Source organism: Strigops habroptila, chromosome 13 (genome assembly GCF_004027225.2).
Source record: "Strigops habroptila isolate Jane chromosome 13, bStrHab1.2.pri, whole genome shotgun sequence".
Taxonomy (NCBI): Eukaryota; Metazoa; Chordata; class Aves; order Psittaciformes; family Psittacidae; genus Strigops; species Strigops habroptila.
The window spans coordinates 12230304-12255984 of NC_044289.2; the positions used below are offsets into that span (position 1 = coordinate 12230304).

Below are 25681 nucleotides of genomic sequence, written 5' to 3' on the forward strand. Positions count from 1 at the left end.
CACAGAGCAGCCTTTGTCCTTTAGACATACATGTGGCTATTTGTAACTATTAAAGTTTTACCACACAAAGTCCACGCACTGCAATTCCTTAAAAGAATAATAAAATCATTGTTTATAAATCTAATCTTAGTCCATAGAGGCTCAGATTAACATGTTAGAGAAAAAGAAATGCAGAACTTAACTACGAATTTCTGCTTAAACATAAGCAAAGGATATTTCCCAAGTATAAAGTGCACCTTTTATAACAGATTCAAAACAAACCCAAACAACAATAACAGAATTACATTGTGCTGAACAATACTTGATTTTATGCAGATAAGGGAGACAAATGCCTTTCTGATGTTCATTCTTGAAGCATAATAAGTTCTTTAAAAGCCTTTAAAGAGGTCCTGTCGCCTTCCGATAGCCACCTGGTACACCTGCAGATGTGAACTACTGTTCAGGATGAGCAGCTGAGGTTGCACTGCATCACCTTTAGACACGAGCTCAGGTACAGAAGGAAGCAGCAGAGCACATACCAACTTCTGGTTATTTCAACTAAAGAAATCTGAGTTAAGCATGTGAACACTCATCCTCCTTCCCTCTGCCTAACAGCTATGGGTTCCTGTGACAAAAAGGGCAAAGGAAACGTAACGACATGAAGAGAGTTCTGAGGTTCTCTCACAGGGACTTCCCTTTGTGTTAGTTTTCAGAAACTAACCTGGTTACCCATCCTGGCTGTCAGAACAGAGTGCCGAATGCTGCCTTCCCCACGTCACCTATAAAGATCCAAAGCTTGTTCCAATTTCTGAGCATTGCTGAACCTTTTGATTTGCAATTTTAGTTTTGAGGATGGGCTTTTTCAAGCTTTTAGCTTTTTCTTTACTGAAAGCAGCCTTCCTCTTAGACCTGAGTAAAAGATAAGAGGAAAAAGATCTTCCTCCTTCACTTTTCCAACTGGACGGATGCTTAGCAATACTCACATTAGTACTGCCAGTAAGGTGAAAATGGAAGTACCCTTATAGTTCTACAAAGGAGAGATAAAGGACACAAGAACAGCAATCAGAGATCCAGGAGACAAAGGGAAGGGACCCAAGAATGGAGGAATACCTGAAGAGCCTGCCTAGTACAGTGTAATGCAGAAACAAGGTGCACTTAGAGCAAGGACAAGCGGCACCAGTGCAGCATCCTGCTGGGATGCACTAGCTGTGCCCAGGACACGTGGCCGTCTGCCTTGACAAACATCCAGGTAGCTCTGCTCTCCTGCAGGCACTCAAACAATGGACGTTTTGAGCAGCTTTTGCAGTTCAGTCAGTAAAAATATAACATTCAATGTATCAAAAACACCCTATAAAACAACAAAAAGCTGCATGTCACTGCAATGCATTGTTACTTCAATAGGAACTGTGTCACACTTAGAGCAAGAGGCCTGTATCTTCGTCAGCTTTTGGAATACCAGAAAAGTAATCTTTGGTTATTAAAAAGATTCTCCTCTCCCCTTCTTTTATGTTTTTTTTTTTTTAAAGAAATCAGTTTTACTATTCTTGAAGCTGCCATTTATGGTTATGTCAATGTTCTACCACATCACTGTGTTTTCAGGCCATATTTACTCCTGTCTTCTTCAGGTATTGCAGAAAAGAAACCAAACCCCCCCAAGAAACCCCCCTGAGCTGGGAGTTTTTCTGCCTGTTCATGCACTATCACAATCACCTTAAGGAGGGATGGGGACGAGCAGGAACAGCAACGTGTCGTCAGCACTTCTTGTAATAACAAAGAATTGCAATTCTTAAAGTTACTCTTGCTACACAGTGCCAATACATTCAAAAATAACTGAGAATTGAGTCTGCTGGAATAGGTTGTTGGTTTTTTTAAAAGTTCATTTGGAATATGCACTTTAAATACCCACATTAAAACACACTGTATTGTAAAATGCATTTCTGCATTGTTCAATGAATTCTTAACAGTCCATCCAACTGGCTTTTAAAGGAGTTGCCGATCAGGTTTACTCATCTTCTGAAGCAGCAGACTTAATAGTGCTAAAAGGACACGGGTTACTTATCAAAAGGAAGCCTCTGTTCACAGCTGGGTTCTGGAGTTGTCCAGTGTCCATCATCCCTTGCGTTATTCCAGCTTTCCTTCATTGGAATTAGATGAGGGGCAACCACATCACTATCCTATTATTGAAAGTCAGAAAACATTAATGATAGTACATCCGCTTTTGCTTTCTATCCTAAAGCAGGGGAAAGGGAGCTCAGTATCAGACTTACTAATAAACAAATACATAAAATCCATGGTCCTAGAAACATTGTAAATCAACTGACGTTGAAGACTGCATCCCAAAGATGCTGTACCCAGTGGTGGGGAGTAACATTTGATGGGGAGAAAAAAACCAAACCCTATGAGAGAAGCCTTCACCACTAGCAGATCTCTTCTTCCTACATAATTACACAAATCTAGGAGCGTTGGCAGGCTGGTGTTTTGGGCATTGGTACATGAATCAGAGACATTATTATAAATGTTTCCTCTGAATTTGCCTCATTTAAAAGTTCCTCATTTAAAAAGTGCTGTAACCCACCAGCCCCAGGTGCTTCGATGTGCCTTGCGCTGTCTTGAACATAACACTGGTACAGTAATTAGTGTGGTCTAAGGCAGCACTGCTCATCCTTGTCAGGTATATATGTTAATGTATATAAGTGCTCAGGCAAACACAGACAAGAGAGTGATACACTCTCTAAACTTAGAAATGAGCTGGTGAGATGCGTGTTATGAAGTTCTGCAATGTGCCAGGGCCTTCAGGATGAATGTGCCTGAACTAGAACATGCTTACAGGATACAACTGTACCCTACGAGCCCCAGGCAGAGAGTGCTTGTTGCTTGACACATTTGCAAAAACCCCTTATGAATTTAACTGCTCTCAAAAGATGGATACCAGAAGTATGACATAAGACAACTCACACATGTAGTGGAGTGGCTCCAGTAGCATTTTCTACTGGAAAAAGCTTACTTGATATAACTGCTTCCCTACAGCGATGGATATACTGGAACTACCAGTAAATGGTAACTGTTTTTAGATGAAGGAGCCCACCCTCCTGCAAGGGAGGGTGATGTGATGGGGATGCTGGTTCACACATCACCATTTTACAGTCGTGATTGGTACAGGCTTCTCCACCATCTTTGGCAGGAGGAATGCAAAGCAAGATGTTTCGACTCCGGGTGTGCTTTAGAGTCTCCATTTCACTTGCCAGGGCAGCTCTGAGGCTGTTCCCAACACAAAATGAAACATCAGATGAGCTGTAACAGACCCTCTTCCTCCCTCACAGCTGGAAACTTGTATGTTGAGAGTTGCCAGAAAAGGGAAATGCAGAGAACAGATGAGGCCTTGCAGGCAACTCGGACTACAGACTAGCTGCCCAGAGAGCAGAGGTTTGCAGTCTTGTTCCCACAGGTATTTTCCACTCAGAGCAAATAGACTGACCATGAATCTGCTGGAGGAGCAGTAAGTTAAATCAGTGCTAATCTATCACTATTTCAGTGAAACCAAAGCACATCCTGACATGAGCCACAATAAAACCAGAAGCTAGGTTAGTGAGGAGTGGCTCTGCCACAAAGACAAGGCCAAGTGTCTTAATGGAAGAGTAAGCTTATGGACAAACGTGAAGAGCTTTAAGAACAATAAAAATAACAAGTGAATTTGTTACCGGTGGTTTGGTGAAATTATTCTCTATGCACCACTGAATAAAATACTGTTTTGCAGCTGAAACAATATCTGGATCCTGATGTTTGCAATAAACCCGAATAACCTGCTCAGCAAAGGTCCTGGGTAACAGCTTTGAAACCTTTGGAATAAAAGAAGAAATAAGCTTTAGCATTTCTTGGAATTTAGAGACCACTGAACTTCAATTTTTCCATCTGAATACAAACAGAAAGCAGTAAAAGACATCCCACTACAATCCATGAGCTTTATCCAAATCAATTCTATTTGTCTAAGACTCCCAGTGTATCCAAGTTAAATACTGTTCATATGCAAAGGCTGTCAGAATTCCAGATTATCTTAGTACAACACACACCAAAGACCTGAAGGACATGGATTCCACAACGTCCCCAGAACCCTGCAAGAACTACCACGAAGGGCTGTAATTGCTTCTATCACAAGCTGCAAAGATGCCCTTTAGAAGCCAGTTGAGACAAATTAAAAGACTACCTGCTCTTTACTGATTTTGACTGCCTTGGAAGGATCAGCCTTGCAATAGAAGAGAACATTATCAATGGGATTCTGTTCTTTCATTCCATAATCCATATTGATAACCTTGCATGTAAAACAAAGAGAATGGCACTTGTTAATGTTTGTCTTTAGTCTTCTCGCAATACACACAAAAGGACACACAATATACTTCTGTAAATGACACTAATGAAATAGAACAATAATAATGCATTGAAACACAACTCCAGTTTTCACTATGGCACACAAGGCCTCTGTCACTGAGAAGTTTTGACTCTGAACCCACTCCAAGAGATACTTACATCAACTACAAAATCTTCAGCCTTTAGTTCCACATTTGGAGGATCCTTTTCTGGCTTGGATTTAGCAATGCTTTCTGCCAGGCTGTTATTCTGAAAAATAAAGACAGTAACGCAGGTTACATTTATGCACTATCAGGTCTAGACCAAGGCAACAAAATGCATGACAGAACATGTCACTAAACTAAAGCTTTCATTTCTTCCTAGCTTGACAGACTCTTCTTGCAGCAATCTGGTTACTTGAATCCTTTAATACCTTAGACATAAACTTTCTACTAATGTGTAGAAACAAACCAAGCTTAGATAATTGAGAAGATCCAAATGGTGCCAGCCTGTGGAGGAAGAGTTTTACATCTGATGACAGGATGAAAGGGAGAGAGTGTCCCTCCAGGATGCTGAAGTCTCCATGAAAGCCCAAAATAATTACCTTCAAGCAATTGTTTTAGCAATACAAATGTTCTGCAATTAAGTTCCCAAAGCTGAATACTAAACATTTTTACTGATTCTCCTCTTTTTTTTTGAATGAAGGGCTGCAGAATCTCACCCTCTAATAAAGCTTTTATTCCTGTACACTGAAACGTGTAAAAAAAAAACCCAAGAGACTGACAAGATCAGTAATGTCATTGATCACTATAAAAAACCCAAAACAAAACCAAAGCAGCAAGCTCCCAGGCAAACTTTGGAGGGGATGGTAACTTCAAAGCTGAAACCCACAAGGAGGTTTTGTCTGGTTTTGGACCTGAAAGAGTATTCCCTGCTGATAGCTTGGCTAAAGCCAGGCAGAGGAGCACGGTGTGATGGGGTGTTCATGGAAACATGGAAGTTCTCATTCAAAGGCTGTGGCTGGGCAAGAGAGAGCAGGCTGCCTGTTTACACTTGTCCAAGGCTGCTACATTCTGGGGAAGATGCAGGATTTGATGAAGCAAGATTTCCTGGGAACAACTGAGACTCATGGGACCGAAGCTGCAAGTGCAGCACAGAGCATCCAGGAGACAGGTCCAGAAGGGAAGGAATTTTTTTATGTCCATTGCAAAGAAAGGGAGACTTCTACAAAGAGCAGGGAACCACACACGTTGCCAAGCTGTGTGTGGTTTGTTGTGACTCAAGAAGCCAAGAAAAGGTTTAGACTGAGAGCAAACCTAGAAGAAAGAATTGCCAGGAGGCAACTGGCAGGAGGCAGCTTGTTTACAAGCTGTTCTATTTCTATTCTGAATCAGAATGTATCATGCTAACTTTCTCCTTTTCTTTGCTGCTGTTTGTTTGTCCTTTTTTTAAAGTTACCTCTTCCAGTTTGCATTAACTGGAAACGCAGCTTTGAATGCAGGAATTCTGTACCTGGGATGTTCCCCTGGCTCTGGCCAGCTTGAGGATCACAAAACCACACGAGGCTGTGAGCAATCTCATTGAGTGGAAGATGTCCCTGCTCACTGCAGCGGGTTGGATTAGATGGCCTTTAAGGCTCCATTGCAACCCAAACTGTTCTATGATTCTAAACATAATGGCATTACAGTCTCTTAAGGAGCAGAACAGACACTATGTCCCATCTAGCCACTGCTCACCTCCAGCACTTCGGAGGAAGTTGAGCCTCCAACACTACTGCAACAGGCAACTATCCTGAACAGGCTTCCTACACTGATCTCCTCCTCAGAAGGGCAGAAACTTGACAACCAATGTACAATGTTTCCCCTCCTCTTACTTCCTCCTGCTCTTTTAATACAGAATCTCTTAATGCCACTCTTGCTTAGCTAAAAGAACACAAGCAAACCTCTTCAAACAAAAAGATGAGCAGAGCAGTAAGACATCTGGTGGTCATTCTCTAATCTTATTCCTTAAAAGAGCTGAATTAGTTTTGTTAAGGCCTTCTAGATACAGTCAGGCACTTCTGGAAACTTGGCATGGAAAATTTTAAGCATCACACCTGAAGTTTAGAGACAATTACCTGATGATGTGATAACACGTAGCTCATTATCATATATATTATAGCCATTACAAGAAAGCTGAGCCATCTGAAGTAACCTCAGCTCTAACATAACAGTTTGAAATAAGACAACAGTGGTTAAACCAATGTCAGTGAGTGTTCTGAAAAACAAACACTGGGAAAAATACACCCATGCTCAGGCTAAATATAGAACTCAATACCCAAAAATTCTGAAGTTATTTAGTTTGACATTTGTTCTCAAAGTAAAGCAAAGTAAATCATAACACAAGTTATGATTCAAAGCAAATGTGTTCCTTATTACTGTGACACTTCAATGAACACAAGGTGATAGCAGTAACCTCACTCAGAGGACTCCAACAGTTTTTTACGTAATTTTGTATTTCTCAGAAAAGTTGTGGGTTTTTTTTAAATATTTCTGCAATAACCAACTTCTGAATTTCCACCTTTCTTCTGGCCGTTTGTAGATAAAACTCTTCCCAGTTTCCCATCACTTGTTTCATGGCTCAGCTGCATAAAGGCAGGAGAACTTTTGACTCTCTTTTTGGAATAGCAGTTCAGCAGAAAGAAAACCCCAAACCAAACCCACACAGAGATAAGAGAAAAAAAGATGGTCAGTGACTTAGAGAACATTTTTACAGGGACAGAACCCAGGATCTTCCAGCAATGGACATTACCTGTACAATTTCACTCCTTGTTTTAGGCTGAGTCTCTCCCAAAAACTTGTATAATTCACGTCGTTCTATTTTACGCAAGATTTCTCGTGCCTCCTTCAGCTCTGGAGAACTTGAGTGCAGAATTTCCAGGTAGATATTATCTGCCAAAGTTGCATTGATTGTTGTTAAGTATGTCACAAACCAGGGTCACAGCAAAATGCATGTACAGGGACAAAGGTTAAAGCAACAAGAAAAACTGCTGGTTCAGGAACCACACTCGCTTTCAGAGAATGACTGGACACACGGAGCCTGACAACTGAGAAGTCACAGCATCATCAGATTCATAATAGTTGGCAGAAAAACCAGCCCAATTCTCACCCCTGCAACAAGTTCTACCATGGAAGCTGCTTCCTGTTCTTATTTAGCCAGTCTTGCCCAGCAGAATATCCTGAGCCCTAGCACTAACTGGCTCAGGGACAGGGTGCTCTATCTTGTAAAAGAATAAAGTACTTCCATTAAACCTTCCAGATTTCTCAGACTTCAGATGCTAGCATCAAAGTCCCCCTCCTGTCTCCACATGACAGTGAAGTACTCAGTGTGTTTCCCACCATCAATATGAGCAGCAAGACACAGGTTTCTTTTGATGTGGCTTCAGAGCAGAGAAGTTATTTTTGGCTCTCCTAAGAGATTGCTGCTGTCAGGATGCTGCTTGCCTTTCACAACCAACACAGCTGCACTCGTGTATATTCACATTCCCCAGCCAAAAATACCCTAGGCAGCTTTGACACGTGCTGCAATATCCTGCCTAAGACCACAACTGGCTTAAGAGGCAACCAACACACTCCAGAAGCAAGTTATAAACCATGTACCCAACACCTTTAACTGAAGGTTGGTTTTATGGACAAGGTTGATCAAAGCCAGGAACTTCTCCATGAGGAATGAAATATTGCCAGAGGATACAACACAACTCAAGCCAGCTTCTGTGAATTACTAAGTTCTCTGTGTTTCCTCTTCACAGCACTGAGCCAGACCTTGAGAAATGGGAAAACATCACAAGCCTCAGGTCTTGTTTGCTTCTCTCTGTAATCACACTGGAGCTCCTCCACTGCTCCATGTACTTACCCTACAACAGCCATTCTCACAAGCTCTTACCTGAGCAACCAGAAACTTTCAGCAACAAACTAAGATGCTCATAGATTCTGTTTTCTCCTGTTACATTTGCAAGCAGGCTAGCCATGTCTCAAGCAAATCAAATGGGACCCCATCAGAGCCTTTGAAACATGGGGTTAGTTTCACATTACAACACACATACAGTACTTCTTTATCTGATGTAGCTACATGTAGTTATCACTAACTTACATCCCCTATGTGACAAGTACTCAGGACAGAAGCAGGACCCTCCCAACAGCACTGCTTCCAATACTCTGAATATGTGCAGGACATAGGAAGTTGGTGCTTCTCTCTCTCAACATAAAAGTAATTTAAACTAGAAGGTCTTGCTCTCCCAGCAAGATATGAATGCTCAGAGACTGGATGGTCCAGATCTCTCCCACCATCTGTGCACAAAAGCAGTACTTTAGAGTCCCAATTGTGGGCCATATCCCACTGTGCCAACAGCTGTCCAACCAGCATTTTAATGGGTACTCATGTTGTTTTACTTAAACAAAAAAGAATTTTGAGAGCTCCTACCAGTTAGCTTAGTGTAGGCCTCCATGTCCTCCACTGCTGTAGAAATCTGGTACTGTTTTCCTCCAGAGCCTTCTATTTTAAAAAACTTGTCTGCTTTCAGAAGGGCTTCTGTAATCCTAGTTTGAGACAAAATTAAGACTTAAGGATAGCACCATTTTGAAACACCTTACTGCTCGAGTCAACAAAGAAAGACATTAGTATGTTATAAATAGAAGACAAGAGATGAAACTGCATCCCAAGCATGCAGTAGTCCCTGATGCACTGCAGTGGGTCCTGTCTCCACACTGTCATTGCACATTCAACAGAGTATTTCCAGTTACTGAAAACAGATTCAGATCAGACCTTAACCTTCTGTCAATGAATGAGCACCTTGTTCTGCTTCAGACTATGTGTTTAACATTGCTTAGATGATTACAGAACCTGGCAAGACAGTGACACGGTCCCCCAGCTGCAATGAGGCTGCCTCACAGGTCACCATATCCTTTTACAGACTCCAGGAGTTAAAAGCATCATGAACATGTGGCACTTTTCAGGTGGGAAAAACTGCTGTTCTAAAGATCAAGTTCTTCCAGAGTTCCCTGTACTTCATTGTCATTTCCAGCTCCTACGCTCATTTGGATAGGCTGCTATAACTCTGGTAAGCCAAGAACGACGTTTCTTGGCTGTTTTACTCCTGACACGTTGGTACCTTGACATTTTTAGTCTTTTAGAGGATCACTAAACCAGGAGCTGAAGTTTATGAAATGAAAGCAGTCATGAATCACTCTTGCACTGTGTAATCCTCTGTGTTCTTTTTTTCCAAACTCAGCAGATGGTAACTAGGCAGACAAGATCCTAATGAAAATGTATCTGGGGATGCTAGTTTTCTGCTTTCAAGAAGAGTAAGAAACTTCTGTAGACATCAGTAAGAGAGGTACAAATGCAGGCAGCCAGAACAATTCCTGCTGTGGCACTACATAAACACAAAGTCAGGCCTCAGCTGAACTGCATTAAGCTTGCTCCTTACTTTACTCTGTTAGTAACCAGCCACTTTGAGCTAAGCAGTCTCTAACTTGAAGCTAAAGGTTTGACCTTCAGCTGTCTGCAGTGAGAACAGCATAAGCACACCCTGGTTATACAGCCAAGTGGCTTTTTCTCTACGTCACACCTTATTGATTATCTGAATATTCCAAACAGATATACGGTTACAAGAATCTAAAGATAAATGGAATGCAAGAAAAGGGAACTATAATACTTGCATTATTTCAATGATGTTGCCAATCTTATGCTGGTACGCTCGCCGGTGCAGGCAATTCCGGGTGTGGAACATATCATACAAATTTCCAACTTCCTGAATCAAAAAAAAACCACCATCTTTTACTTTTGACATCCTCTTAATTGGAAAACTACAACAATCAAGGAACCAAATGAGTTGCCTCCTTCCATTCGCAGCATAGAGCAGAAGGGTTATCTTACACAATTAGATCATAGATCATAGATCATAGAATAGTTAGGGTTGGAAAGGACCTTAAGATTCACACATTCTGAAGCAGACTCAGGCTGCTGTGGGAGAGCAGAGACCTGACAGTGAGCCAGGCAGCCCAGGCAGAGAAGGGGCCTCCCACTCTTGCAGCCCCAAAGCCACATTCCCCTCTAGCTCGGAAGACCTGGAGCAGGATCATGCCCAGCTGATGCTTTTCCAAAGTCTCCCCTGGAAGGACACGCCACGAACCCTTTCAAACAGAGGCTTGCTCTGTTGCTCCCTTCCTTAAACCAGTTGCTTTTGAGAACAGTTTTCAGAGCAGCAACTATATCTTCCTCTCTTGGGCTAAAATCCAGCAGACAAGCCCAGCACCCCCTGCAATGCAGTGTGCAGCTGCAGCACGCTGCCCCGCCAGGCTCTGCCATGCCCCGCATGTCCTCAGTGTCCTGCTTTCCCTCACACACATTTTGCTGCTGAGCATCCCCTCAGTTCACACTTACCTTGTCACGGGTACAGATGTGCCTCTGGTTTTTTACTTCACAGACCCGAATAAATTTAAGTAATCGCTTATAATCAAAATTATTCTGGATTCCTAGGTGATGGCAATCCCTAAAAATATCCCACAGAGAGTGTTTAACAATGAGATCACACTTGTACATACAGGAGCACAATTTCAGTAGGAATTCATAATAAAAACTGAAGGATTTGTACCTGGCAAAATAATCCCATTTGTCAACGTCAATGCCATTTTTCTTGTTAGCTACTACCTCATACAGGAAACTTTTCTCCTTTGGTCGACCACGATAGGGCCACTAACAGAGGAGCCAAGAAGAAAAAAGAAAAGATAAGAAACAATGAGAAATTAAAGCGTGCAAACAATGTCAGAACTCATTTTTAAAGACCATGGGAACACATTTTGATTCTGCCTGTGATAAACATCCAACACTGAGGTAGCAAAGAACACAAAGACAACAAAAGTTCAAACTTAAACAACAGGTTCAAACTGAAACAGGAGAAGTTTAGGTAGATATAAGGAAGAAGTTCTTTACAGTGAGGGTGGTGAGGCGCTGGAATGAGTTGCCCAAGGAAGTTGTGAATGCTCCATCCCTGGCGGTGTTCAAGGCCAGGTTGGACAGAGCCTTGGGCGACATGGTTTAGTGTGTGGTGTCCCTGCCCATGGCAGGGGGTTGGAACTCTATGATCTTAAGGTCCTTTCCAACCCAAACTATTCTGTGATTCTATGAAAAGTGCTTTCAGAAGCTGTCTGGCATTAGAAACCCACAGCTAGGGCTTAAGCATCTGACTTCCCAGAATACCAGGAAGAATAAAAACCACATACACAAGTACTTCCATTTCCCATTCCACTAAAACAACCAAGACAGGAAAAGATTGGAATCATTTAATCCCCGGGGAACTAGGTAAACCCACAAACATGTCACTGTCTTGCAGTCTTCTGCAATCAACTATTCAACTTTGTAGAACAGTTTTAAAACAACTATTGAGATGCTTTAAACAAAAATTGTTTAAACAGTCAGCTACTTAAACTCCCAACCCACCAGGAATGACTCAGCCACGAGGCAAAAAGGAAATCAATGCCAAAATAACAAGATACAAGCTGCACAGAAACATTACTTCCTTGAAAATGTCATGATTCTCTTGTATACAACCAGACAAATGGCTTTCATGTTACCTGTATTACAGAAATATTCAAACTGATATGAATAAGAATGGAAACGTGTAAGCGGCGGGAAGAAAGCGCATCACAGATAAAACCATCCTCTACTGACCACAAAGAGCTCTGCTACTGGGACAACGTCAGGACACCACTTATGTTCAACACATAGAAATGACTGCCAGTGGAAGATCCTGCAGCCCAGCACCAGGAGGGTGGCAAGAAGGTTGCCACCTATCTTGTCTGACACTCCTTTTCCTTTTATCCTCCTGGAAAACAGGCACAGAATCCCACCGAGGAAAAGCAGACATGGGGTAAGAACCAGGCACAAGAACAATGGAAGTGGCAGGCAGCAAGATTTGTGTGCAAACGAGCAGGAGTGGGTAAACATCAACTTGCAGTCTTTGTAAATGAATATCCTCTTCCTATATGATCTCAGAATGAATTTTATTATGCCACGTTCCCTGTGTTTGTCATCAGATTGCTGGACTACATATGGTAGAAGTGCACACTACTGCAGCCGAAAATGATGGGTAAGTGCTAACATTTGTGGGTTATTCATCTGCGACAACACGCAAATTCTGATTAGGACCAGATTGTCATGACAGATCTCCCACTGACAGGTTCTTAATTCTGGTAGCAACTGAATGGGTGTCCCTGGAGAGATGACAAGAGCTGTAAAGTGAGGAGAGAGGACTTAATCCTTGCAACTCTATGAATGAATTAATAATCACAATCTATTCTTCCTTCCCTCTTGAGGCAACACATTTGTCAAGCCTTAACCCCGCCTCTGTGTTTATTACTGCAATAAATCCAAGCATTTTGCTACTGTCATCAAAGCTGATGTAGGTCTGGCACTTGGGCCAGGCTTTGGATTGCTCATTGCCTCATCTCTGCCAGTTTTGTTATCGGTTTTGTTATCTATTATCAGCTCCATGTTTTCTTCATACAGCCACCTGAAAACATGTTCTCCCATCACCACCTTCAGGTTCCAGTAAACAGGCTGTTATCCTGACCTGGTCATTTAAGGTTTCTGTTAAAAAGGCAGTTCTACCAATCTAGTTACAATGAATTAGGTTCACTAAATACAAGGAACATTCTTAAGCTGTCCTCTAATCTGAAGATTCGGAGGTAAGAGCTTCTCAGGAAGACGTAGGCAAGTAACATAGTGAGGCTCCCACCTCCTGCCAGCCTGATAAGAAATAATCATTACACTTCTAAAGCATCTCTTGTGCCAGGATCTCATGGGACTAAAAATAAATGATAAATATAGAAGCAAAAATTATCTCCTCTTTCAGTAAAATTAAAGACATTTATTGGGATAACCACAGGACCAATACACTGACTCACCGATATCTCACATGCAGCTTCATCTGTAGGTCCTCCTATTTGTTCCTTGATGAAGTCCATATCTTCTTCCAGGACAAGACCATACGACTCCATGACTTCTTCTAGTTTATTGGAAGTGATCAGGTGCTCAAACATTTTAACAGAAGCAGTTTCATGCTGTGAAAAAACCCCAAACCAACACCTAAATGTTGCATCACAAAGCTTAAGCATCTTTCCTGCAGTGTCACAGCTTTCTCCCAAGCCAGCAGCAGTGCCTCGCAGGGCACCCGGGCATGGTGGGGTCCAAGTGCAGCACTTGGGTCATTTTCTGTTCATTTTCTATCAAACCAAAAAGGAAATACCCAGCCTACAGAGTCCAGAAACACACTCTTCAGCAGAGAGCTGTTACTTCTGTATTCTAACAACCAGCAGTAAGACAGTTACAATGCTGAAAGACAAAATAACCAAGTCTGCTGTGCAGAAGATTAACAAGTTTACTCAGTTGATTCTGCTTGGTAATTGCAAACAGGGGCAGGCCTGAAAGGCCTGTGTTACATTTCATTCACAGCAAAGAACCCATGAAACTCTTCAAAGTTTCTGAAAGTTTGAATTCTAAATGCTGTATTAAATATCCTTGAACTAAAAACTGGAAATACCCAGTTGTTATTTTGCATTTGTAAAATATATTCAGGGTAAAGCTCACGACATGCATTTTAAGGCACAATGCTGGCTTAAAATGATCAGTGCAGCCCTAACGAACGCTGCTGCCTCTTCAGAGTCATACTACAGGCACTGACAAGACCAAGAGTTCATTTCTCCTCTGTGCCACCCAGTGTGACATCTGCAGGACGAGGACATGTGTACACAAGGAGATCTCATGAAAGTACAAAGGAGTTCAAGAGCATTTGTACTTTCAGGGAAGGGACGTTGGTGACAAACACTTGCCCTCACTTACTCCTCCCCACACCTCCTTCTGCATTGCTAGTAAGGCTGCATCTGCTCATGGCCAAGCTGAAGGGGGCTGACGTTCCCCAGAGAAACAGGGAACAACAAGGGAATCACCACAAAATTAGAAGACAACATTCTGGGTTTTAATTGTCATCAAAACGATGCAGTAAGAAAAGCCTAGATGATAACTACATTCCACAAGCACTGGCAGTTTTTAAAGATTAATTATTCTCCCTTTAAAAAAAAATAAGTTTTCTGTTTTTACTTTAATAGTGAAAAGCCCACCTTCCACTTCCAATCTGGATGAGTGAGTGGAATAAATCTTCCATCAAACATGTGTGAAAATGGCCCATGACCTTAAAAATAAAGATTACACAGGTTTAATCTAAGGCATGGTTGTCAGTAAAAATATTTTGAGCAACCTAAGGATCTGGATTTTCTTGTATTTGACTTGATCTGGACATACAGAATCACAGACTGGCTAAAGCTCATCTAGTTCCAACCCCCTGCCACGGGGAGGGACACCTTCCACCAGAGCAGGTTGCTCCAAGCCCCTGTGTCCAACCTGGCCTTGAACACTGCCAGGGATGGGGCAGCCACAGCTTCTCTGGGCACCCTGTGCCAGCGCCTCAGCACCCTCACAGGGAAGAATTTCTTCCTTGTATCTAATCTAAATCTCCTCTCTGTCAGGTTAAAGCCATTCCCCCTTGTCCTGTCTTTCTAGGCCCTTGTCCAAAGTCCCTTTCCAGATTTCTTATCGGCCCCCTTTATGCACTGGAAGCTGCTCTAAGGTCTCCACAGAGCCTTCCCTTCTCCACGCTGAACAACCCCAGCCTGTGTCCATAAGAGATGCTCCAGTAACAGATAAATACTGTCTTGGAATATGGCCATGCACTGAGCAGCCCAAAAGAGCTCTCTCATTCTGATCTCAAAGCCAGGTTAGCTTTCAAAGAGCAACAAGCCATCTCAAATGTAACTTACCCAAATCATGACAAAGCCCAGCAATTTCTACACAAAGGATGTCTCGCTGGGTTATATCCAGTTCTGGTTGTCTCTCCTTCAGTGCACGAACCAGACATCCTGCTAAGTAGCCCACCCTGTTGCAGAAGAAGAGAAATTAAATCTTTTAAGTCATAGCTCTTGTCTGAGAGGTAGCACACAACAAATACTCAAACCCTAACCTGCAAGAAAGTTACAGAAACAAAGTACTTCCTGTAGTAGAATTTTAGTCGTCAGTAACACATGTGAAAGCAAGAAAGCATGAGATACCATGCCCCAAACATGGCAACAAACAGTAACTATGTAAGTAAAAGCAGTGCATTGTCAACAGCATGCATCCTGAAGCACCACAGCTTACACATTGTCCCTTGACTTCCAGTCGGGGCAATTGCAAAGGTTCACAACAGTCACCAAAGCATTTTGTTCTTCTTCCAAATTGCTATTTTAACAGTAGCTTACGACAATTATGTCTCTTCCTGTCATTCATTTTAAATTTGGCATTTAATTTCACTGAATGGGACACCCTGTTCTCATGATACGAACTTCTATAACCTGTTCACAAGCCCTACCCCAGCTTCCTTTTCTACTTGCCCCAATCTTGCAGAACATCTTAAAGCAAGGGAAGGTTTTATATGACACGGTATCTTTGATTAGACCAAATTTTATTGTTTGGTGGTTTTTCACTAGATCAATAAGCACAAGGAGCTCGATAACAACTGTCCCAAGTTTAATTATATGGATTAATTGAACAGTTTAAAAGACAAGGTTGCTGATACCACTGGAGTTTGCAGACTCCTCTTGTGAAAGCTTTGTTTATATCCTTCACATTTTTGTTTTTTCAGGTTTACCAGATGCAATCAATTCCAGCCTCACTGATCTGACCCTACTGCAACAGATATTTGCATCTTTTTAGTGTCACGGAGCAGGCGTAGAAGCCAGACTTACTCCTCAATATTTCAGCATAACAGAAGCACCTTTAGGCTGGCCAGACCTCTTGAAAAAAAACCCTACTGACCAGTTCAATTTCTCTGCACCTTGGGATATTCCTTTAAAATAAGTTTAAATTTGTCATTAGTCAGCTTCTCTGTGGAGTGTGAATGACCTAGAACACTTCGGGAATCCATCATCTGTTTTTGTTTACCTTACAGCAAACAGCCTGACAAACTGCCATCAATTGCACAAAGCACACACAACTGCAAATGCAAACATAGCTGATAAAATGGGGTTTAGCTGTGCTGAACAATATGAGGGGAATACAACTGTCTGGCAAGTCATTTAGAGTAGCCCCGGTACCCTCCCCAGGTTTGTGCTTTAAAACTCAAGTTCTGACCAGGGAGAACATAAACCACTCACAGTTTTTAATTAACATTATTCTCACAAGAAGAAGTGGTGGGAAGGAAATCTAACATTGATCCATCTTGTAAGCTTCTTTATCTGTCTGTGTTAAACGAAGTTCAAGGGAACAGCCCATAATCACACAGCACATCCAGAAACATTTGTGAGACCATAACTGCCACCACAGCAGTACCCACCAGTGCTCAAAGACAGCAATGCCCCTTGGCTGGCACTCCACAGTAATGGAACTAAACTCGGGGGAATGCAAATGCAAGACATCACCACCTTACCCTATAGAGTGTTCAAAGCGGTTGTGAGAGGCTCCTGGAAAAACAAAGTAAGTGCCACCCAGCTGCTTAATGTATCTGAGGCGCTGAAACTGTGGTGTGTCGATGATGCGAACCAGAAGGGGATGTATTTCGATGTGCCCATGAATGGGATCGTTAAAAACCTACAAAAGCCAAACAACACTGTAATTAACATTTAAAATTTGACTTTGAAAAGAAATAGGCACCAAGGTAAAAGATAGCTAGAATGGTCAGGCTTGGTGTTTTGTTTTCTCCTCTAAGAAGGAGACATAGCACTTGAGAAAACCACTGTGTTTACTGATCTGCTATTCCAGTTAATGGAGGACACCACAATACAAGGCTGAGACAGCCAGTAAGAAGTGTTTGGTTTGACATTGTTTGTGTTCTTTAAAATCAAGTGAAATTTTGCAGCGTGGAAATTATGATTCTTACCTTTTTCATAAAACAAAATGCAAACCTTAAGATAACTGAAACACGAAAGGCATACTCCTTGATCATTCCTAAGCACGGGTTTTAAGAGACATCTGAGTAACTACAGTGACTTATCAAAGAAGATAAACACACACCTTGCCTCAAAACAGCAGATAAAACCATTTCATCATACTGAGGCAAATAAGGCGGTTCTGTGTTCCCTCTGCTCTCGGTCACTGAGCTGGCAAGGCTCTAGCAGATGTGCAGACTACCAAAGAACACAGGCAGCCCTGGCCCGAGTTAAGCCAACATACACCACTGTGAGCGACTGCTGGAAGCGAGGAGCCTGTTAACCCAGGCCTGGGGCTAAGCTAATAGAAAAACACAAGGAGAGGCTCTACACAAAGAAATACGAAAGGCGAGCTCCTCAACACACTTCAAACAGCTCCTCTGCTCACTCCATCTCTCACAACAACCAGGTGCCCACATAAAGCTCTTTGCTGATGATTTTCACAATATTTCTGGTTAACGTGGTTTCTATAAGACTGCCCACTGCCAAGGAGAAGGGCTCTTGGAGTGCGCTGCTCTGCAAAGGAAAGGCACCACCACAGCTCCAGCTGAAACCACCCAGCCAAAAGGAGGGAGGCAGAGAAACAGGCACAGGGACAGTGCTGTGCAGCCCTGGAAGCAGTGTCCCCCAACACAATGTGACACGGCACTGGAGCTACCTTCATCATATCCATGTGCTGCTGTTGCAGTTTGTCCAGGCAGGCCAAAACTTTCAGTCTCTCAGCTGGGAGGCTACAAAGGAAAAAAAAAGGACCCTGAGAGCAAAGTTTGCAACGCATGTCCCTTAACAATTTGCAGTACATATGGAATTACTTGTGCAAGTTCATATTAACTCTGATATTCATTGCCTTTTTTACAGAAGCAAGTATTTCTGCAGCTTTTTCAGGAAAACATTGAACATATTTATCCTTCCAAAGTCAAGTATAGAAGGAAGAGAACAAATAGCTACAGAAATTGTCTGTAAAGCAGTGTAAGAGCTTCTCCCACTTATACAGAATTGAGAAATAGATCCACCAGGAAGTACACTTTTTTTTACATCAATTTCTTTTAGGGAAAGTCACATCTGGGGATACGGCCTTTAAATTCATGGGAAAGACAATGTGCAGTGCCTGAATAACTGACAGGTTGAAAAATTCCTTAAATTAAAATGTTAAAATTCCCAATAAATGATTTTTACAAAAATTTCTTTCAGTTTGTCAGCTCTGTGTTAAAAGTTTAGTTTTGCCCAATTAATTTGAATTTTACACGGATTAATTTCAACTCCAACAGTGGAACCCCAGAGCTTAAAAGATGCCCTAATTTTGTTGAGAGCCGCTTCTTCTATTTCACAAAGATATCTTGCTATCATTTTTAGTAAGCTATTAAGGGTCCCCTTCACAACACACACGTAAATGTCCAGCACAGGTACTCTCTTGTAGCCATGGCAGTCTAAGAGCACAGGCAGGACAAGTCTGGAGGGAGAGATAATACACCCTATTGCACTCTCTTCTACTAACTCTGTCTGCAAGCCGTGTCCTTGAAACCAAGCAAAATGTTTTCAGCTCAATTTGACAGCAAACACCTTATCACAAGGAAGTATTATTTGCTACCTGTTACACTCCTCAGCAGTTAACCACCCTTAAATCAGTTTTACACCAGCCTTTCAATTTAAACTTTAACAGAAGCAATACAATAAAATGTCAAAGATCAGCAACAAATACTGCTCGATGCACTACACATTTTCATCCGAATCATTTAATAATTCACAGTCCATCAACTACTAAACACAACGTGATGTCTGAGCTGCTGCTGAGCACTTTTTGTCTTAACTGCTCAGTATCCCTCCCCCAGGAAGGAGCTCTTGGGCTGCAGCCTCTCTGCTCACAGACTGTCTCAAGCCTTCAGCTGCTGCCGCTCACAGTGATGATGAAAAGCACCAGTGGTGATGCTCGGACCAGTGTGTTACCTCACATCCCGAGCAGCTCAGTCTGCAGGAGCTACCACAAACCCCCACATACATTCCTGAAAGAGCCCACTATTTACAGGGCAGTAGGAAGTAGCTAACGCTGAGGACACAAGAGGAAAGCCACCTGCCCACCCTTCTTGCTCTCTCCTAAGAAGATGAACTTTGGCATTTGGATTTTGGAAGAGCCAAGGAACCCTTCTGTGGCCAGCATACCAGAAGCTTGTACACACCTATGCTTACACTCCCAGGAAAAGCAACTGCAACTGCTCTTTGAGGTCCATCCTGAAAATGGGACCAAGAATACTCAACTGCTGCTTTTAAGAATAGAGCTGTCTTTCTGACCACAGGTATGGCCATCTCGGGCAGGACTAGTGCTTGGCTGGTAACCAAGCACCTCTGTCACCACCCTTAAAAACAGTTCAGGGACAGCAAAGTCAGCAGCAGTCTACTTTCAGACATCTACATTCATCTTACTTCTGTGGAGGAGTTCTCTCTCAAGACAACTAGTTAACATGCAGAACCACACCTGGACCAGAGCACCTCTGCTCCAGCAGAATGGAAAAATTAACACCCAAACTTGATGTGCAGAGATGACCCCCACGTTCTTAGCTACAACTGAGGTCTTCATTGGATACAACCAAAAGAGAGAGAAATAAAACCCAAAAAACACAAGTGATGCTCCAAACATTTGCTCACTACCCACTGACTGATGCCCAGATCATCCCTGAGCAGTGATCAGACCCTTCCTGCCAACTCCCCACAGCTTCTATTCTGACCATGATGTTCTAGGGACTAGAATATCCCTTTGGGTAGTTTTGGGTCAGGTGTCCTGTCTCTGCTCACTCCTGGTTTCTTGTGCCCCTCCTCACTGGCAAAGCATGAGACACTGAGAAGTCCTTGATCAGGGTAAGTGCTACTAAGCAACAACTAAAACATGGGTGTGTTATCAACATTATTCTCACACTAAATCCAAAACACAGCACTGCACCAGCTACTAGGAGAAAATTAACTCTATCCCAGCCAAAAACCAGGACAGGAGATCAAACATCAACACAGGATTACATAGCCATGCAACAGACCTCAGGTAACAACTGCCCCAAGATACTCCTGGTCACACAAAGTACACAAGGTAGGACTTTGAGACATGTTTGAGAAGGCAAGGTAGTGCAAAGCTTACCTAGCATTAAATGAGGGACAGAGCTGCTGACTACAGAGCCTGTTGGCTTGAAGCACTTGATTACACTTTTAAATCTCACAAAAATTCAGGAGAGAGGAGAACACTAACTGGAAAATAGCCAGGTACATAACAGGAAGGCGTGTGGACACCTACAATCATGCTAAATTACCAATGACTGCAAGTAGAACAGCACAGAAAGGACAGTTATGTACTACTGACACTAGTTTACTATACAACTGCCTGTGCAAACACTGTCCACAAAGAGCACAGCCTGATGTGCTGCTTTGCTCCAGAAACTCACCTCCAGCAGGGCTGAATGAAGCGGTGCTACTGCAGCTCTGGGCAGGGTACTTCACGTCTGCTGGAGTCACCCCGGGACAGGTCGGTGCTGTGCACGGGTCAGAGCAGCAAAGGGTATAAATAGGCCCAGCCAATGAGGCTGGGAAGTCCCTGCCTGACACACCACATCAGTGACTTCTGTCTCTTATCATCCTGCCCTGCCTCCAGGAACACTAACCCTGTGACAGCTCTGGATGACAAAGAATGTTGTCAGTGCAGTCCTGGTGTGACGGAATCAGCTGAACATCGCACACCGAGAGCTCTCTGCTCTTCTCCAGACAGAAAGCAACAGCAGGGGATTTTTTACCTGCTGTCTACATGGCAAGACTGCTTCGACCAAGACATTACGCACAAATCATCTGTCAGCACTGTGGTTTCCAGGGCTCTGAAGGCAGAATTGCTCCACCAACCAAAGCAGCAACACTGCTGGCTGTCTTTCAAAGGGTGAGGACTGATACTTCCCCATCCACCCCTCTCTTCTTTGCCCACACCCTTCCTCATGCCACAGGCGACAAGGGTGAGAAAATCCCTTTTCTGCACCCGTTAGGAACTTAATTATTCCAGAGATCAGCCAGACAGCCCTACTCATCAGTCGTGTTTAGTCTGCAGCATGCTGCACGCCACACAAAACATCCATTTCCAGGAACATGGGTGGGAAACCCACAGCACTGCCTCCAGGCCCCTGCCATTCCAAGCTCTCCCCACTGCAAGTTCAGGAATAGCAGGGAACCAAATATCTGCATTCATTACCAGCCTGTCACAGAGAAATGATGAAAATTACTGTAGGACACAGTGTATGGTAGCAAAACGCATGCAAAGGGATCATTCTTTAGTGCAGAGTTGAGATGATTTAAAAAAGCAGAAGGCTCCAGCAATTTCTCATCCAACTCACAGCGTTTTCAGCACAACAGAAACAACATGTCAGATCTCACCAAAGGAAACACCTTCTAAAAGGAAACCCATAAGCATGCCATTCCATAGCCCAGCACCACCTACTCTTCACATCAACTGAGTGTTCCTCTCAGTTGTTCGACTCCATGGCCTGTATCACAGGGACTTCCTTACTGCCCCATCCTGCCTGCCTAAACCAGCGCTAACAGAGCCTGACCTGCAAGTTTCTGATGCCTCACTGAGCACCCTACAAACAGCCAGTGTGTCCGAGCCTCCAAACGGGCACATGATGCTCAGACAGACAGCGAGGCATTAAACGCACCCTCCTGGGCAGGATGGGGAGGAGAATCGAAAGAATGTAAAACTCATGGGTCGAGATAAGAACAGTCCAATAACTAAAGTACAGTATACTACTACTATTAATAATAGTAACGATAAGGGAAATAACAAGGGGAGAGAATATAAAACTAAAAGGGGAAAGATAAAAAGCAATAAACACAAACAATGCACAATATAACTGCTCACCATCTGCTGAGTGATACCCAGCCCGACCCAAGCAGTGATTGGTCCCTTCCAGGTAACTCCCCCCAGTTTCTATACTGGGCATGACGTGCTGTGGGATGGAATAGCCCTTTGGGTAGTTTGGGTCAAGTGTCCTGTCTCTGCTTCCTCCCAGCTTCTTGTGCCCCTCCTCACTGGCAGAGCATGAGACTGAAAAGTCCTTGATCAGGGTAAGTGCTACTGAGCAACAACAACAACATTGGTGTGTTATCAGCATCATTCTCACACCAAATCCAAAACACAGCGCTGCACCAGCTACTAGGAAGAAAAAATAACTGTTGCAGCTGAACCCAGGACAACACCCAGGAAAGTTACAAGATTTTTGGGACCAGCCATCTCCGTCACTGCTGGTAGCAACCCTTCAGGTGCTTTAGGCCAGCATTCAGCTCTCCTCTGTTCATGGCAGGTGACTGTTATAAGACTTTGCCAAGTGCTGCGGCCTCTCATGGTGGCCACTGAACTCCACCACAGACCCGTATCCAGGGCACACATCCAAATCTCTTTTCCTCTGACAGTCCACCCTGTTGCAGCAGGCACAACAAAGAGCAAAGTCCCAGCAACTGCTGCAAAATTAAGATTCCAAAGCTCAGGACTGATCCCAGGGATGTGGGTGAACCCCAGCCTGCACAGAGCAGCCTTACTCTTTAAAAACCGTTACTACTGTCAGTACTAGAATGGAGCAGCATTCACTTGAGCCAAGAAGACAGTTCTCAACAAAACCACTAGAGTTTATAATGGTCCTATCACCCCTTGAAAGGTTATTGTGTTCGTGGCAGTTTCCTTAAAGCTTTTTAGATGGATGTTTTTTAGTTACTGAGCACAAGCTTCTGTGCTTTGTATGGCTCTGGCTGTGCTGGGTCAGCAGGGGAACCGGTAAACCGGTCCGGAGCACCCTCCATCAGCCGCACCGGGCTCGTTCCACCATAAACACTTGCTCCGACCGCCCTGAGGGCCGAGCTCTTGGGCATGCGGGTCGGGAGCAGGTCAAAGCCGTCTCGTTCGGCCAGGACCCGGTGAGGCGGGGACCCCCCTTGCAGGGCCTCGCGAACGCGCTGCCCGGCGTGACGGGAGCGGCTGGTCCGGAGCAGCGGCGGGCACAGAGCCGGGGCAGCACCGGGAGCAACAACGGGCAGGGCGCGGGCCGCCTCCCGGCGCTGCCGCCCTTCACAGTCCCTCTCTCCCCGCCCGAGGCCTCCCGGGCCCGCGGTCGCGGCTCTCACCAGACACGCGTGGCCTCGAAGGCGCCAGCGGGCAGGTCCAGCAGCATGCTCGCGGTGACTCCGTGCTCTGCGGGGGTAAACACAGCGTCAGCGGCGGGGCGGGTGCGGGGCAGCCCGAGGGTGCTGTCCCGGCGCCAGGCCCGGTGCCGCCGTTACCTCGGAAGCGGCGCAGGAGGCCGGGCTCGCCCAGGCCGCACCGCGCCAGGTGCTGGCAGAGCCGCTCCGTGTCCCAGCGCCGCGGGTCGCAGCCGTCACCCTCCGCCGCGGGGCCGCGCGACACCCCGCGCCGCGCGCGCTTGGCGGGAGCCGCGCCCCAGCCGCCCCCCGCAGGGCTCCCCATCCCGCACACGGCCGCGCACGCGCAGCGCGGGGCGGGGTGGGGGGGGACCTGGCGCCGCGGTGACGTCACGCACAGCGCTGCACACACACACCCCCCCACCACTCCAAAGGGCGGGAACCGCAGCATAGGGACGGGTCGGATCCGGCCGCGGAGCGATGCGGGGCACACAAACACCTCCCCCCAGACCCGCACCTCCCGCCAGAGCCGCGGCAGCCGGTCACAGGCACGGCCCGAGGCTGCAGCAGTGCCGGTGGCCGCCGCCTCCTCGCCCCGCCCCGGCGCCCTGGGGCACGCACAGGTTATCAGTGCTGGCGGCGTAGCTCACAGCGACCTTGTCCCCGCAGAGGCCACCGCCCTCGCAGCCAGGGCAAGAGGAGGCGTTCTGCAACCAGCTGCCTTCCTCGCCACAGCCCGTGGAGGTGTGGAACGGGCAGAGCTGCTGGAGCGAGGTGAGCAGCGCTGCCCACAATTGCTGTGAGGAATCCAGATGTAAACACCTGGAAACCAGCACCCGCGAGGCCCGGTCACCATCCTAAATCCTAGCTCAGCCTCCACGAAGGTGCTCCCAAAAGATGTGGTGCCACAACGCTATTGCCCTCAAACAGTGCTGCTGAAGATACCCAAAGCCAACCTTTTCAAGATGACAGGCAATGAAAACAGATGCACCTCAGCTGCCGGGCTGGTGCCCACAGCAATGAGCACCAGAGATGAAGAATCATGAACTGAACCCAACAACGATCCCTCTGCACCGCTTGCGGAGAGGTAGAAAAGTCAAGTGTGAAGCTGAGCTTGGGAAGAAGGGGAGATGGGGGGGAAGGTGTCATTATCCTACTCTATTTTTAATTGGTAATAAAATAATCTTCCCCCATTCCAGTCTTTTGTCCATGCTGGTAGTTGGTGAGTAATCTCCCTGTCGTTCTCTCAACCCATGAGCTTTTCCACTGTATTTTCGCTCCCTGTCCTGCTGAGGAGGGGGAGTGAGAGGATGGCTGGGCAGGCACCTCACAGCCAGCCAAGGTCAACCCACCACCACACATCTCTGGAATTGCTGTGTTCCCATCACAACTTCCGCACCACAGTTCAGGCATGGAGGGGAAGAGAAGGGGGAAGAACAAAAATCCTTGTCTTAGCAAAAGGCCCTTTCTTGAGGTTTTCCACGAGGTCTCTGTGTGGAACAGAGCTGACGTTCTACTGTCATGCCACAATAATTTGCTTTTGTAAGCACATATTCTGCTTTCTCACTTCCCAGCTCTTGTTAGGCAAGCGCACTTCATGCTCGGTGCCTGTTTTTCATCTCCCTCAGAGCCTCTCCCCATCCCCTCTGGGTTTTTCTGAGGTTTTTGTCAGCCCTCACCGTCTGAAATGAAAGTAGCTGAGAGCTGATCCAACCCATTAGAGGAAACACTCCTTTTCTGGGAAGGAACTGTAGAAGAAAAGAACAGGCCAGATCCCTTAAGGAACACAAGCATATAGAATAGCCTCCTACCTTCTCCATTTCCCCTCTCCCCCAAAACTGACCCATATAGCACTGGTGCATGTCCTTCTAAGGAATAATTCATCACCTGTCCATTCTGTACCTCTAACAGTGTCAAAATCTGCCCTATGTAGCTTAATACCCAGATCACCTACCTAAGGAGCTTTTTGGGGAGGGTGAGGAGTTGAAGGACACGTATCTATCCACAGGCCAAATGCATCTGGAGTGCTCATAAAAATAAAAAATCAAGAGGAACCTCATTGCATTCATAGCCTTAAAACGGCAGGGAAGGAAAACCCTGAAACAGCAGGACATCCTTCTTGGATCAGTGCAAAACCTGCTGATATTGCAACACCACGTGGACACGTGGTATGGCAACAGAGTGGAGGATTACCCCATTTCACCTTCACTAGTAGAAAAAGA

The 25681-nt window shown here is 44.8% G+C and overlaps 1 protein-coding gene across 3 annotated transcripts; it reads right to left on the minus strand.

The window, feature by feature from the left end:
- Positions 1-84: 84 nt before the first annotated feature.
- SAMHD1 (SAM and HD domain containing deoxynucleoside triphosphate triphosphohydrolase 1) lies at positions 85-23787 on the minus strand. 3 transcript variants are annotated; one of them, XM_030503012.2, is made up of 16 exons: positions 23601-23787; positions 23445-23511; positions 17971-18043; positions 16814-16974; positions 15171-15286; positions 14475-14545; positions 13263-13418; positions 10952-11052; positions 10741-10849; positions 10017-10108; positions 8779-8894; positions 7111-7250; positions 4501-4590; positions 4181-4285; positions 3678-3815; positions 85-2153 (listed from the first exon to the last, which is right to left on the minus strand). In XM_030503012.2, the coding sequence occupies exons 1-16, from the start codon at positions 23782-23784 to the stop codon at positions 2031-2033; spliced, it is 1842 nt and encodes a 613-aa protein (XP_030358872.1). In that variant the 5' UTR covers positions 23785-23787; the 3' UTR covers positions 85-2030. The 3 variants fall into 3 exon arrangements, with proteins under 3 accessions (XP_030358872.1, XP_030358874.1, XP_030358873.1); XM_030503014.1 differs by lacking the exons at positions 23445-23511; positions 23601-23787 and adding an exon at positions 22189-22215; XM_030503013.1 differs by lacking the exons at positions 23445-23511; positions 23601-23787 and adding an exon at positions 20735-20995.
- Positions 23788-25681: the final 1894 nt, after the last annotated feature.